The 14055-nt window shown below is 48.7% G+C and overlaps 1 protein-coding gene across 7 annotated transcripts; it reads left to right on the top strand.

Moving 5' to 3' along the window:
* Window positions 1-635: 635 nt before the first annotated feature.
* MLF1 (myeloid leukemia factor 1) lies at window positions 636-13153 on the top strand. Of its 7 annotated transcripts, none has more exons than XM_041467634.1 (8): window positions 636-791; window positions 5269-5443; window positions 7795-7860; window positions 8655-8744; window positions 9052-9180; window positions 10644-10803; window positions 11064-11196; window positions 11348-13153. In XM_041467634.1, the coding sequence occupies exons 1-8, from the start codon at window positions 745-747 to the stop codon at window positions 11448-11450; spliced, it is 903 nt and encodes a 300-aa protein (XP_041323568.1). In that variant the 5' UTR covers window positions 636-744; the 3' UTR covers window positions 11451-13153. The 7 variants fall into 7 exon arrangements, with proteins under 7 accessions (XP_041323568.1, XP_041323570.1, XP_041323572.1 ...); XM_041467636.1 differs by having other exon boundaries at window positions 637-791; window positions 7816-7860; XM_041467639.1 differs by having other exon boundaries at window positions 744-881.
* The last annotated feature ends 902 nt before the right edge of the window (window positions 13154-14055 follow it).

Raw genomic sequence — 14055 nt, forward strand, 5'->3', positions numbered from 1 at the left:
CATCCCAGTCCCAGTCCTTGCCCATCCCAGTCCCTGCTCATCCCAATCCCAGTCCCTGCTTGCCCTGGAGCCCCGTGCAGCCACTGGAGCATCCCAGGGCCTGCTCGTCCCTGTCCCTGCCCATGCCAGTCCTTGCCCATCCCAGTCCCTGCTCATCCCAGTCCGTCCCAGTCCCAGTCCGTCCCAGTCCCAGTCCATCCCAGTCCATCCCGCCCTCCCCACGCTGGATCCCTGGAACAGCTGCTCTGGGTACCTCACCCCAGCCTCTCGCTCTTTCCCTCGTTCCGCAGTTTCCAGCCGCTGGCAGGAGGCCGCAGCTTTATTTTACTGCCATCTACTGGAAAAACTGAATTTTTCCTCAAATCGCCGAGGAGCGGGACGCGCCGCAGCCCCGCTGAGGCCGGGCCTGTCCCCGCCTCGCACTCCCCAGGAGCGGCGCGCAGCCCGAGGCAGAGCGGGGCTGGGGAGGGGCGGCGAGGCCGCGATTCCCACGATTCCCGCATTTCCCGCGATTCTTTCCCGCATTTCCCGAATTTCCGGAACTTTCCCGATTCCCGGGGCCCTCCTGGAGCGGCGGCCCCGCGGTCGCCACGGCAACGGCGGCGTGCGGAGAAGCCCCGCCCCTCGCGGAGCGCCGACCAATGGGAACGGCCGGTGGAGGTCACGTGCGCGGGCGGGGCGGAGCGGCGCGGTGAGGAGGGGCCGCGCGGGGCCGGGGGCGCGCAGAGCGGAGCGGCCGCCGCCATGTTCGGGGGGCTCGGGAGGTGCTTCGAGGACGATCCCTTCTTCAGGTGAGGGCCGGGCGGCTGTGCGGCACGGCGGGGAGGCGGAGGGGGACCGGCCGAGAGCGAGCGGAGGCGGCGGTGGGCTCCGACGGGCCGGTGCGGGGTGTGAACGGGCGGGCGGGGTGGGTGTGTGGGACCGACCGTTGGCTGAGGCAGCCGCGGGGGTCGGTGCCGATGAAAGGGATCGGGGCACAGTGAAGGGACCGGGGCAGGTATCGCTGCCAGGGAGGGTTACAGGGTCGGTGCCGGTGCAGGAGCCGCTGTCGGGGCTGTTGGACCGCCCGTGGGTCCCGCCGGTACCGCCCCAGCCCCCCTGAAGCCGGGCCGGGGTTAAACGTCCTCAGCGAGGTTTAATAGCCGAGACTTGCGTTTGCCTCCCCTCTCGGCAGGGAAGGGTTTAATCCGCGTTTCACTCCGAGGAGATCCTCACCCCCGTGGCTGGAGATTGTGGAGCGTGTTTGCTCTTCAGTGTCCTAAGTGCGGGTTCTGAGCAGCGCAGCTCACCCGGATTTATGTGCGGGTTTAATTAATCCCTTAGCCGCAGGCTGTCTCTGAACTCTTCTCAGTGCCAGCACTGCTCAGAGCACCGGGTGTCCTTCAGTTCAAACTTTGCCGATGTGTGTGTGAGGGCACTGATGGCAAATTGTCTCCTTGTGCTCGTTTCCCGAGGGGACGGTGCTGCTTTATTTACCTTGGCAGTTTGGGTTTTTATCCCCTGTGAGGCACAGGTTGTCCGGAGAAGCTGTGGCTGCCACATCCCTGGAATCGCTGGAGCTTGGAGAGGGTTTGGAGCAGCCTGGGGCGGTGGGAGGTGGCCCTGCCCGTGGCAGGGGTGGAACAGGACCATCTGTAAGGTTCTTTCCAACCCAAACCATTCTGTGATTCTGTTTGCACGCCATGAGCAGAGTGGTGGCTCCTGTCTGTGCTTTCAAGTCTGAGCCCAGTTTATTCCCTGTGGGAATCTTCTTTTGCCACAGGAATCTAAATATAAGTAGTGAGTGATGCAAATGCTTCTCCCCTCAGCCAGAGCTGCTGAATTACCTGCTCTGGCCGCATTTCTGTCTTTGGTCAGAAACTGTGATTTGTAGTGAATGAAAATGGGATCAGAGCACGCTGAGGAGCCTCAATAATTATTTTAAATCTTTGAAAAAAATCTCAGGAATTTCATCAGCAGCCAGGATAAGGGGTGGGTGAGGAAGGGAGCAGCAGGCCCTGTGATGTGGTTTGTTGTCTGGATCTCCTGGTTACTGGGAGCTCTGGCTGCTTAAAGGAGAATCTCCTGCTGAGCTACAGCACATTCCAGGAGAATTCCCAAAGCTGTGCCACACAGATTAGCACTCTTGGTTTCTAGGAATATTCCTGCTGTTGTAACAACTCATGAGTTCTATGCAGAAAACTTCCCTATGCAAATCCTCTGCATGAAATTGAAGTAATAACAGAAATTATGTCGTGTTTGAAATAACATTTGCTTATTTATTAATTTGTTCCTTGTTATTGTAGCCACAAGGATTGCAGGAGGTGGAGGCAGGGAGTGTGTGTGAAAGATGAGCTGGAAATTGAGACTCATTTTCTCAGCACTGTCCTGTCAGGCTGCTTTGCATACAGTGGAGGAAATGAGCTGATCACCTCAGATAAGATTAGCCTCCAAAATAGAGTCATAATGGGCTCCAGCTGCCTCATAAGGAGAGAGTTTGGTGCTGAACTGGAAATAGTGCCTGGGCTGGAGCCCCTGTGGGAGCAGCTGTCCCAGGGAAGCAGCAGTCACTCACCCAAAGGTGCTGGGCTCCATCCCTGAAACCCTGCCCAGGTGCAGGGGCTGTGTTTGCCCTGCCAACTGCACACTCTGCATTTCATTCTCTGGAGTTTGTTGTGCCAGGTGCTCTCTGCAGAGGGAATCTGCCCTGCAGCCTTACATAACTTCCTGAGTGGGGAAAAAAAACCAAGTATTTCCATCTAATATCTAATAAAAAGAAACACATCTAATACTAAGTACAGTTTACAGAAGCAATAAGAGGGATTTATTGTTCTAGGACTGATTTTTTGTGCACTGAAGTAAGCAGTAATGTTACACTTGCATGTTTCATGTCAGGTGAGGGTCAGGTTAATTATATTAGACAAAATTCTGTTACTGCAGAGTGCTGGAAGAATAAATGTATTGATTGTTTGTCTCCATCCAGAATTTAATTTTAAAAATAATTTAGTGTTCAGTATGTGAAGGGCACAGATTTGGTGTGCAAAGCCCTGTGAACCCCTCACTTTCTCCTCATCATTTCTATGCTACAACAAAAATCACAGCCTTCTCATCAAAAGTATCTCCCCCCCCAAAAAAGGTCATATTTAAGTCAAAAATTGTTAAATTAGAGTGTCCTACACCTGCTGCCATCCCATAAAATCTGTGCTTGGAGCAAGGAGCTTCAAATCCTGCAGGTCTCCTGCAGAGACTCTGCCTCGCTCAGTACATCTCTGTTTGTCAGGGTGAGCTCTTCCTCTTGGAATTCTGGCTTGAGTTTCACTCATTGGAATCACCAGGGTTTAATTCCTTGGAAACCTTGTCTTCCACGTGGATTTTCTGTTCCCTTTCCATTGGTTTTACCCTACTCCAGATCATACCAAAATTGGGATGTTTCTTTTGAGGCTTGACAGCATGAATTCTTTTTATTAATGACTCCCTGAAATCGGGAACTGGGGGCCTTTCCTCCTGTTCCTGAGCCTGCCGTTCCTCAGTTTGTGCCTGATTTCCCTGTCCCTGGTACCAAGGAGCTCTTTGTGTGTGATAACCAAACCTCTCTGGGGTTTGGGGTCTGCTGGAGTTGTGCACACCCCGAGGTGGTGCTGGTGTGATTCCCTGCCCTTGGCTCACGCCAGCACTTTTTCCATCTGTTCTTCATCCTGGCCTGGGTGAGCTCTTTATCAGCCAGGGCTGGAGCCAAGGCTGGGAGCAGAGCAGAGGCTGCTCCATGGCATCACTAAAACACTTCAAAAGTCTCTTCTGGGCTGAGTTTAAGTCTGGGTATACCATAAAGGGATATTTTTGTGTTAAAAAAAATCTTATTTCAAAATGAATCCAACCTCATGTTTGTCTTTTTCACTTGAAAGGGGAGAAAATAAACATGAAGTGTGACTTTGGCACAAGACCAAAGCAGCCACGTGATGTGGGAGCTGCTTTTCACGGGGCTGGAGATAAGGGGTGGGGAGCAGCAAAGCTGGGCAGGAGATAACTGGGCAGGGAAAAGTCAGGAGCATCCTGAGCTTTTCCTCCTGAGATATTCCAGGAAAGGCTGTGCTGTCCTGGGGGCTGTGAGGAGTGCCAGAATTGAGGGAGGGAAGGAGGATGAGGTGTATTAAACCCAAATAACCATACCTGGGAAGTGACTGTGCACGGTAATAAAGTGTTTTCAGTGGGATGGCAAAGAGGAAGATGAGATGGAAGGAGGAAATGAAGCAGGGTCATTTGTGTGGCAAGTGTTCGTTTGTGTGGCAAGTGTTCGTTTGTGTGGCAAGTGTTCGTTTGTGTGGCAAGTGTTCGTTTGTGTGGCAAGTGTTCGTTTGTGTGGCAAGTGTTCGTTTGTGTGGCAAGTGTTCATTTGTGTGGCAAGTGTTCATTTGCAGCCTGGCCCTCAGGCAGCAGCACTGCTCATACCCTGCACTCCTGAAAAGTTCCTGCTTTGCTCTTCTTTTGGCCTTAATTAGGAATATCAGGGCTTGTCCAGTTTAGAGAATTAGGGAAGTTGAGCAAGGTTTTCCTTGCAAGCCAAGCTTTGGGAATACTGATGGAGTTCTGTAGGTTTTTGGCAGAGGAGAGGGAAAATAAGAGGAAAACAAAAAGCCAGTGAGAATCTCTTTCCTAAGCACAGGAGAGGGATGTGGGAACAGGATTTGTGGAGAGGGAAGGCACAGGTGCAGCAGTGGGTGACTATAGGAGATGGAACTGGCCTGAATTTAGAGGATAATGGGTATGTTTAAGCATGTGGGACAAAAGGAAAAGGGAGAAGGAAAATTAGGATGGGAACTGCCAGCAAGATAAATGAGGAGTTCAGTGAGTAGGACTGTGCTAAGCTTTGGAAGATGAAGGGGAAAAATTTAAAAGAAATTATTTTAATGTCAGGTGTTGGAGGTGGAAATAGTGATAAATAAAATATGGGCCAATTTATGGTTATGGCAGGTATTAAACACAGGCTGGAGTGAAAGGTGCAGCCAAGGATGGATATTTCTGAAGATGAGGAAGAGGAACAGGGACAGCCAGGAGTGCAGGAGAGCAGTGAGGGCAGCTGAGAGAAAATAGATCTCAAACAGCCAACCTGAGAGATGGGAGTGCAAGAGGAAGCTAGAGTTTATTAGGAATGGGAGATCGCCCGGTTGGGTCCTATTAAAGTAAAAATTTTGGCTTAAAAAAACCCCTCTGGAATATTAAAAATCAGAGTCTGAACTATCCTGGAGCCATTTCCTATCAGCTGGAATAACGCAGTGCCTCTCTGGCGTGCAGGGATCCCTTTGCTGCCCACCATGAGCACATGAGGCAGATGATGAGGAACTTCTCCGACCCTTTTGGGCGGGATCCGTTCCTGAGCCTCCCGGAGGGAGGGGAGAGACCGGCGGAGAGGAGAGCGGGCGGCAGAGCCCAGCAGGACTCGCAGGTGGCCACGAGGGGCACCCGCAGGGTAAGTGACCCTGGGGAGCGGGCATTCCCTGGGAAACGGGCATTCCCTGGGAAACGGGCATTCCCTGGGAAACGGGCTGCCTCTGCTCCTGGAGCCTGCTTCAGCTGCTCATCACTCGGGAACGGGAAGGGTTCCTCATGGCACGTTCCTTATCTCTGCTGAACATCTGGCTGGGTTGTACAGATCGCTGAACAGACATTTAGTGAACAAACTGATCACTTAATCCAGTGCTTGCTTTCATAAATGTAATACATTAGATGTTTCTGTTAGAGAAAGGCACTAAAAGTGTCCCACATTCTCTGCACACGTTTTTCCTTTTCACGTTAACTTGGTTTTAAAAGGTGCCTGGATGTGGCTGCACTATCCCTGAAAGTGTTCAAGGCCAGGTTCTTTCCAGGTCCCTTCCAACCCAGCCCATTCCATAATTCCATCATATATTTGTGCATTTCAGTCCCTTGTGTGCAGCTGTTTCAGTTTGATTTCCACAAGCCTGGGTTTCACCACCTCAGGAATATCCATCCATGGATTTTAACCCTGTTTCAGCTTTGCATCTGGGAATAAACACTTCGTGCTCTGAATTTGGGACATTCTCTCAGATACAAACCTGTAAGAATTAAAGCTCAGGGAAACTGGGGTGTGGAATTCAATATTTCTGTGTGTTACCCAGTGAAACTGATGGTCTGTGTTTAATTGAAGTGTATTTTCAGCTCTGGGCATGCAGGACCATCATATCTGACCCTTATCTAGAGCTGTATTTATAGAGGATGAACGTTGGGAGCTGGTTCCTTTCCTGCAGATACTCAGCAGCTGTGCCTCCCTGCTCCTTTCATGCTTCCCACGGGATTTTCAGAGGCCGTTGAAGAAAAGGCAGGTGACAGGGGCTGGTGGCCAGGCCAGAGCTGGAACAGAGCCTGTCACCTGCAGCTCCAGAGGGGAGCTGGCACATTCCTTCCCCTGCTCATCCAGTTCCTGGCAGATATAGAAACTGCATCTAAACAGGGCATCAGCTTTCCTCTGCTGATCCTTAGGCCTTGGATCAGTGGTGCCTAAAGCAGATCAGAGCTTTTCCTTTAGAGAAAGAACCTGTCAAAGCTCAGGGGTTGTGTCCCTGTTCTGCAGTGAGGGACAGAGGTGAGGCCCAAACCCTTTATTTGTGGCTGCAGCAAAAGTTACAGGTGCAGGAGCTCTGTGTTTAAAGAATTCCACAGCTGCCAAACCCTTCCCAGGATCTCCTGATGTTCCTCCTGGTCACTGAAGAGCTGTCAGGTGTCACACCAGACTCAGCACTGGTTGCTTTGCATCTCAAACTGCTGCTCCACCAAGGACTGAAACCCTTAAAATTACATTTTTATGTAGGAAGAGGTGGAGCTTTGCTATCATGTCAAAATACACTTCATTCAAATTACTGATACTGATTAGTAGTGTTGTAATTCTATGTCTTTAGTTAAATTGCAGCAGGCCTAAAACTGCTTTAAAAGGAACCAAATTAGTTGGGACAGCTCAAGGAGTGCCACTGTAGGATTCAAATTTAAAACTGCTTTTCCTTTCTCCAGCAGGTTTGTAGTTCAGTTTTTAGGGCAGGAGGAATGAGCTACAACATAATAAGAGAGGCTGTTAATTGGGGGTTTTTTTTGGCCTATCTGATTATCCTGTGTACCAAGCAAATGTTTAACAGCTTTTAGTGGCTTCTTAGTGTTATAAAACAGAGTTTATAAGCTTTGTATGCCTAATAACTCTTACTGGTGAGGACTTGATATTGAGAGAAAAAATACATATTATTATTTACAGCTCTGCCCAATCTGTCCTGCCAGAAACACAAAGAGTTCCCAAAGCTATTCCAGAACTGGAGAATTGCTTCCTTTTCCATTAAAGTTCCTGCCAAGGGCTGGGTCCTTCTGGCACCCCGTGTGTCTGCAGGCCTTATCTGACTCTCCAGTCTGGCTTTCCTGGAAACACCCCTGTGCTTCCCAGGATCTCTGCCAGGCAGAAATCCTCAATATCCGTGGGATAATTTGATGATTTGTTGATTTTAATCAGCTTTCAGTGCTGCCTGACTGGAATGGAGCATTGCAGGGTGGGGCCTGAAGTGTGAAATCAACACCGAGGTTCTTGTGGGGTTCAAATGTTTGCCAACCTCGAAGCGCTTTTCACACACTCTTATCAATATTTATTAGATGTGGTGGCAGTTATCATTTTCTCATGTCATCAGTATAAATATATTATTTCCACATACCCAGGGATTAATTCATTAATTACCAAGGCCCCTCTGAGTGATTTTGTTAGATGGGAAATGTTTCATGTAATCTGCTTCATATAAAAGTAATTTCTGCTGTTCCTGATAAAAATTCCAGATGTTGCTCCTTTTTTTGCAGGCCACCAGCTTCTCCCTCATGCCATTTGCAGGTTTTGGGAGAGGGGTTAGTATCCCTGGAGTAGCTCCTGTGTAAGCTGTGTGTAACCAAAGCATGGCAGAAGCTGAGCTCTGTGCTTGCATCCTGCTTTTGGTGCTGTTTGCAGTTTGGGAATAAGAAAATCCAGGGAAAAAATCCTTCCTGGGGCACTAACCTCTGGGTATGGATGGGATGATCCCTGGGGAAGCTGCAGACTTTGAGTGCAGCTGGAGAATGCTTTTGTGGGGGTGGCACAAACCCACTGCTCCCTGGAGATGGGCTTGGAGTGGTTTCCAGCTGTGGCTTGGGGGTCTGGAATAGCCTGTTAAATATCCAGCATCTATCCATAGCTCTTGCCCAGAGGATTCCAATTTCTTGTACTCAAAAAATAACTTGAAGATTTTCTGTCCTTTAATTTTACTTGATTTTGAGCTTAAATGCAGCTTTAATTTTGCAACACTGAAATGCATAACTCTGGAAATGAATTTCATACAGGACTTTCAGAGCAGAAGCTGGTGAGGTTTAGGAACACATTTGTGAAAGAATTGGATATTTGAATATCCAAGGAACAGTTTTGTTAAATAAACTCATTTTGTGGCCAGTCTGACACCTGAGTGACAAATCTTCCACTTTCATCTTCCCAATATTTCCATCTTAATTCAACTCCCTCAATTTCCTTTTGAAAAGATGCATTTTGGCTTGTCTGTGTGTGAAGTGCAGTCTGAAAAGCTTTTTGAGTTAAAAATGCATGTGAAATCCAGCTTCAGGACTGGGAGAGATGAGACTGCTTTAACTGGAATCTTTTGTTTCCCTTTTTTTAGTGGGATGCACAGTTAATGGATCCATTTTCTGCAATGGACAGGATGATGTCAGACATGAGAAACAGCATGCTGGAAATGCACAGGAAATTTGTGAGTTCTTTAGAAAATCATTCTGAAATTTATTGCACTGGAGAGTGCCAGTTATTTCAAATATGCCTCAGAAAATAATGCCAAGAAAAATGAAACTAATCTCAAGTAGACAGTAAGAATTAAAGGGGTTTTTGCCCAGATTGTATTTGTGTTTATAATTTTTCTTTATTCTTTGAAGATAAAACTGAAGTTTTATGTGGTGCCAGGAGGGTTAATTTTGTGAAGGGATATTTTCCATAATAAAATAATAAGGAATAACTCCTACCCACAAGTTTTAAGTTCCACTAATGAGTGCCTTGCTTTGTAGGATGACCTGTCCATCCAGCCTGAGGGACACAGTTTCAGCTCCTCCTCCATGATGACCTATTCCAAAGTGGGGGATGAACCTCCCAAAGTTTTCCAAGCCACAGCCCAGACCCGCACGGCTCCAGGAGGGGTGAGTGATGCTGGGATCCAGCCCAGGATTCAGGTGCAGCCACACCAAAGCAGTGTCTGCAGCTGCTTTTCCTGCAGACAGTTACTCCTGGAATTTACAGAATCCTGGCATCACTGAGCTTGGATTGAGTCCAGTCTGTGCCTGATCCCCACCTTGTGCCACATCCAGGCATTCCTTGGACACCTCCAGGGATGGGCACCCCACACCTCCCTGGGCAGCCCCTGCCAATGTTTATTCACCCTTTCCACGGGGAAATTCCTGCTGTGTCCACCCTGAGCCTGCCCTGGCCCAGCCTGAGGCCATTCCCTCTCCTCCTGTCCCTGTTCCCTGGGAGCAAAGCCTGACTGCACAAAGAAAATTTAGGGATTGAAGAAAACACAGGGCTCTCAAACCCTGCTCTGTATTCAAGGTCTGATTCCCTCCCTGTAATTTTGTGCTTTAAGTACACCCCAAAATAAATTACAGACCCATCCAAGGCTGGGAAAACCCAGCACAGAGCAGCAATTTTCCAGTGCCCTTCTCTTTGCTGTAATGAATCCTTTTCCTTGTCCACTTAAACTCCAGGAGAGACATTGATTTATGTAACCCCTGCCTTCAAAGCAGCCAGACACTTACATAACCCTGAGCTGCAGCTCCCTTGCAGCTGTTGTGTCTAATCCTGCTGGGAACTGGGAGTGGGAATGTGAACCTGGCCCATGAAAGCCTAGACAGGATCCCAAAAGGCCGTGGGCAGGATTGGCTGGGAATGTGTCCCAGCTCCAGCACACCCGTTATCACAAGGCTTCTAAGAATAGCCCAGGACACTGATAAGGGCCAGCCTGCCTTCCAAGCCAGTCAACACCACAGCCCAGTAACTGGTTGTTCCTCACGCTGGGAATTTGGCATCAGGTGTTGCTCTTTCTGTTGCCAAGGAGAATGTTGGAAACTTGGCTCTGTAGCATTTTTAAACTGAGGGGTTTTGCCCCAGTAATTAATACCCAGTTAAAAAACTTGAGGTGTTGTTACATCTTCCTCTCTGGCGGCCAAAGGAAAACAGGCTTTATTTGGGTTTGGTTGGTGTGTTTGCAGCCAACACAGGAAATGAGAGAATTGGAAAAGCCTGGAAGACCTGACTTGTGTAAAGGAAAGATACAAAACTGTTGAGGGAGGATTTAACCTTTTGCATGGGCCTGGAGTGCCAGGACAAGTGAGAATGACTTCCCACTGCAGAGAGCAGGGTTGGATGGGAGATGGGAAGGGAATTCTTCCAGGGAAGCTGTGGCTGCCCCTGGATCCCTGGCAGTGCCCAAGGCCAGGTTGGACACTGGGGTTTGGAGCACCTGGGGCAGGGGGAGGTGTCCCTGACATGGCAGGGGTGTCACGGGATGGGCTTTGAATCCTTCCGACACAAACCATCCTGGGATTCTGTAAACTCTGTCTCATTTTTAGTTGGAAGGACACTCAGTTACCTTTTTTAAAAACAGGTTAAAGAAACAAGAAGAGCACTGAAGGATTCTGAAAGTGGCCTGGAAAAAATAGCTGTTGGTCACCACATCCAGGATCGGGCTCATGTCGTCAAAAAATCCAGGAACTCCAGGACTGGGGATGAGGAGATGAACCAAGAATTCATCAACATGGATGAATGTAGGTCTTTTTAGGCAGCTAATGGGCTTCACACCGTTTCACACTCTGATTTGGAAGTTCCAGCTTGAGATATCTTAAAAGGCACTTTTTAACTGAAAGTCTCCAAATCCAAATTCTCTTTTATAGATCCCAGAAACAGTGCAGGCCGTGCGCAGAACTGTGGACTACAAAGTTTAAAATCACTATCCAAAGCCCTTAATTCTCATTAAATGTTTTTCCTCTCTTTATTAACATTTCAAATAAATGTATCTGTTTTCCAGCTGAGGCTGGCACCTTCGATGAGGAGTGGCAGAAGGAGGTCATGAAGTTCAGGCCTTGCCGAAGCAGAGAAGCTGTGGAGGCTTCAAGACCCAGAAGTGTCCGTTACAGCCCCAGGGAAGGTGGATCCAGAAGGTAAAAACAGTTCCCTGCTGTTCTGCAGGATAAGGAAATTCCAGCAGCAGAAGGAAAATCCAGTTCTGGAGCAATGCTCCAAGGGGAACTGCAGGTTTTATTCCTCCTGTTTTCACGGAGGTTGTGACCATTGTTGTTGTTGTTTTTCCAGAGAGAAGCCACTTGGAGCTCCAGGATCCAGAGTGCCCAGGGATTCCTTGGAGGCTCTCAGTGTGAAAGGAACACTTGTCCCCCTGAAGGGCTCCAGGAAGTAACTGTCCCCATTCCCTGGGGATGGAGGTTCCCTGGAGCAGATGATGGTGCTCAGTGCTCGTGTCCATAAAATACACCTGGATTTGTGACCAATCTCTGCTCTGTGTTTTGTGCCTTTGCTCCTCCTGCTTCTCAGTGTCCTCAGACCTCAGCTCCTCAGTGAACTCCAACCCAACAACTTTCTGCCTAAAAGCACTTTATGGAACATCTCCAGGCCTGGTAAAACCAGCTTGGATTTGCAGAGCTATTGTGCTCCAGCTGCACCAACCTCAGGCTTTACTAAGCCTGGTACTGCAGCTCCTCCTTCCCACTCTGAGTTGTACAGAAAGCAAATTTCCTTTATTTTGGGTTGCTGAAATAATGATTACTGATTTTCTAGGTTAATTAAAAGAACTTGAATACACTGTAAAGCACTACTTTAAAATCATATTATAAATTGTTACAGAACCCCCACACTCACCTTGGTGTCACATAAAATGAGGGGGAATACTGAAATATGACAATACTTTACATTTATCAGAGTTTTTATGTTAATAAGCTGTGCTTGCACCTCATTTCCTGTGCCTGAACTGTCAACTTTGTTTTCCTGATCCTTTGTTTCCTGTGGAGTTAGCCCATCATTTTCCATTTTGAGGATTGTCTGTAGTATTTAATTAATTATCCTGTAGTAATAACAGTGTCCTGAGATCAGCTGCAACTAGGAGTTACTCATAGGAAAAATAGATGGGAGAAATGAGTTTAACTGGAATGATTTCACCATTTTTTGTGTTCCAAAGAGCCCTGGATAGAGGAACCCCTCTCCTTTCTGTGTTCTGTGTGTTTTACTGAGGGTAGAATGACCCTAAATCTACATTTGATAGGAGTTTAGAAGAGCCAGCAATATCTGAGAGCAGGAAAAACCTGGGAGTCCAGGTGTTGAGTCCCTGTACTGTTGTACCATGCAGAATTATCCCTGTGGTGTAGCAGAAAGAATTTCTGTAAATTAAATAATATAAATTAGTAACATTAAAGCATTACATAAATTCAAGGCTCCATGATAGTGTTGCCTTTAAAAGTACTGTTTGGATGATAAAATAGGGTTTAGTAAGAGTAATATTTGTTTGGCCAAAAAGCCTCTAAATCATATTTAATCTTCCTACAGTTTCCCCAGGTTATTTAATTTTACTTAATTAATGTTTATTAATGTGCAAACCCAGTCAACAGCACTTCTGAAAAGGGAAGGACAATCGTTTGCTTGTGGTCTCTTCCTGAATTAGAGAAGTACCAGTGGCAATAAGTTGATGTGATCAATATTAATGGCAATAATTGAACTATTCAATGAGCAGTGAGGGTCGGGGGGGCTTGGACACCCCTTAAAGTCAGAGCTCAACCCAGGGCTCGTTTTCCATCCGCTGGAGACAACGTGGGTTCTGCAATTAATTTATGAGATGATCTTCTCATAATAAACAGCAGCAATGTTTTCTGTGTTGGAATTTGAGCAGGAATCTTGGAGCTGCTGCCGTTAAATTGAAAATTCACCCGATAACTCGGATTTTTGTGTGAAATAAAACAAGCTCATCCTGGGTTTGAAATGACACTGGGAAGAGGTGAATATTCCCCCCAGATCCCTTTGCTACACCAAGACTGTTCTCCAATGTAAGGCACAAGCTGTGCTCTGTAAAAGCATCTGAAACTGCAATTCTTTAATAAAGTTATTTATTATTTATGGGGTTTGTTGGTTTATTCTGCACTGCACAGGGACATGTCATTACTTTGGGCTGCTTTGAACCAGTTCAGTGAAGGAAACCTGGGCTCTGGGTGGTGTCCCTGCCCCTGGAGGGGTAGAGTGGGATGGGATTTAGCAGAAGCACTTCGGGGTCCTCTGGAAATCCCTGTATTCAGACATGACCATGCATTTTCCACAAAAAATAAAGTTCGATGGAACCAACCAGAGTATGGAGAGGGCCTCTGTTTCAGAGCAGCTCCTGGTAGGTATGAAAGGCAGCTCCCGTGGAGTAATTTTGTATCAAGAATAGATTAACTGCGTGTTCTAAAGGGACCCCTGTGCCCCACCAACCCTCCTGCCAATCCCAGCCTTGTGTTCCCCTTTCCCAGGACTTCATCCCCGCGGGCCAGCGAGCGCCGCTCTCCAGTTGTTTCTAATTCCTCCTAATTCCACTCCCGGGGCTGAGACCCCGGTGCCGGGCTCCGTCCGGCTCCATGCTTTGGCTGAAATCCGCCCCTTTCAGGCCGCAGTCGGAGAATTCCGTGTGTGCACAGCGGGAATCCCTTCGGCTGGCTCAGGATCGCTCCGGGATGGGCTCGGTGCGAGCCTCCCCTCTCCGTGCCGCCCTCGGCACTCCCGCCCTCGGCGCCGCCGCTGCCTGAGGGGCCGGGGAGCCGGGCAGTGCGAGCCTCCCCTCTCCACTGCCCCTCAGGGCTCCCGCCGCTGCCTGAGGGGCCCGTGAGGGGCCAGGGGGAGCTGTGAGAGCCTGCCCTCTCCATTCTCCCCTCAGGGCTCCCGCCGCTCGCAGCGGGGCCCGTGAGGAGCCGGGGGGCCGGGCGATGAGAGCCTCCCCTCTCCACTGCCCCTCAGGGCTCCCGCCGCTGCCTGAGGGGACCGTGAGG

Source organism: Pyrgilauda ruficollis, unplaced genomic scaffold (assembly GCF_017590135.1).
Source record: "Pyrgilauda ruficollis isolate IOZ18807 unplaced genomic scaffold, ASM1759013v1 scaffold21, whole genome shotgun sequence".
NCBI classification, from domain to species: Eukaryota; Metazoa; Chordata; class Aves; order Passeriformes; family Passeridae; genus Pyrgilauda; species Pyrgilauda ruficollis.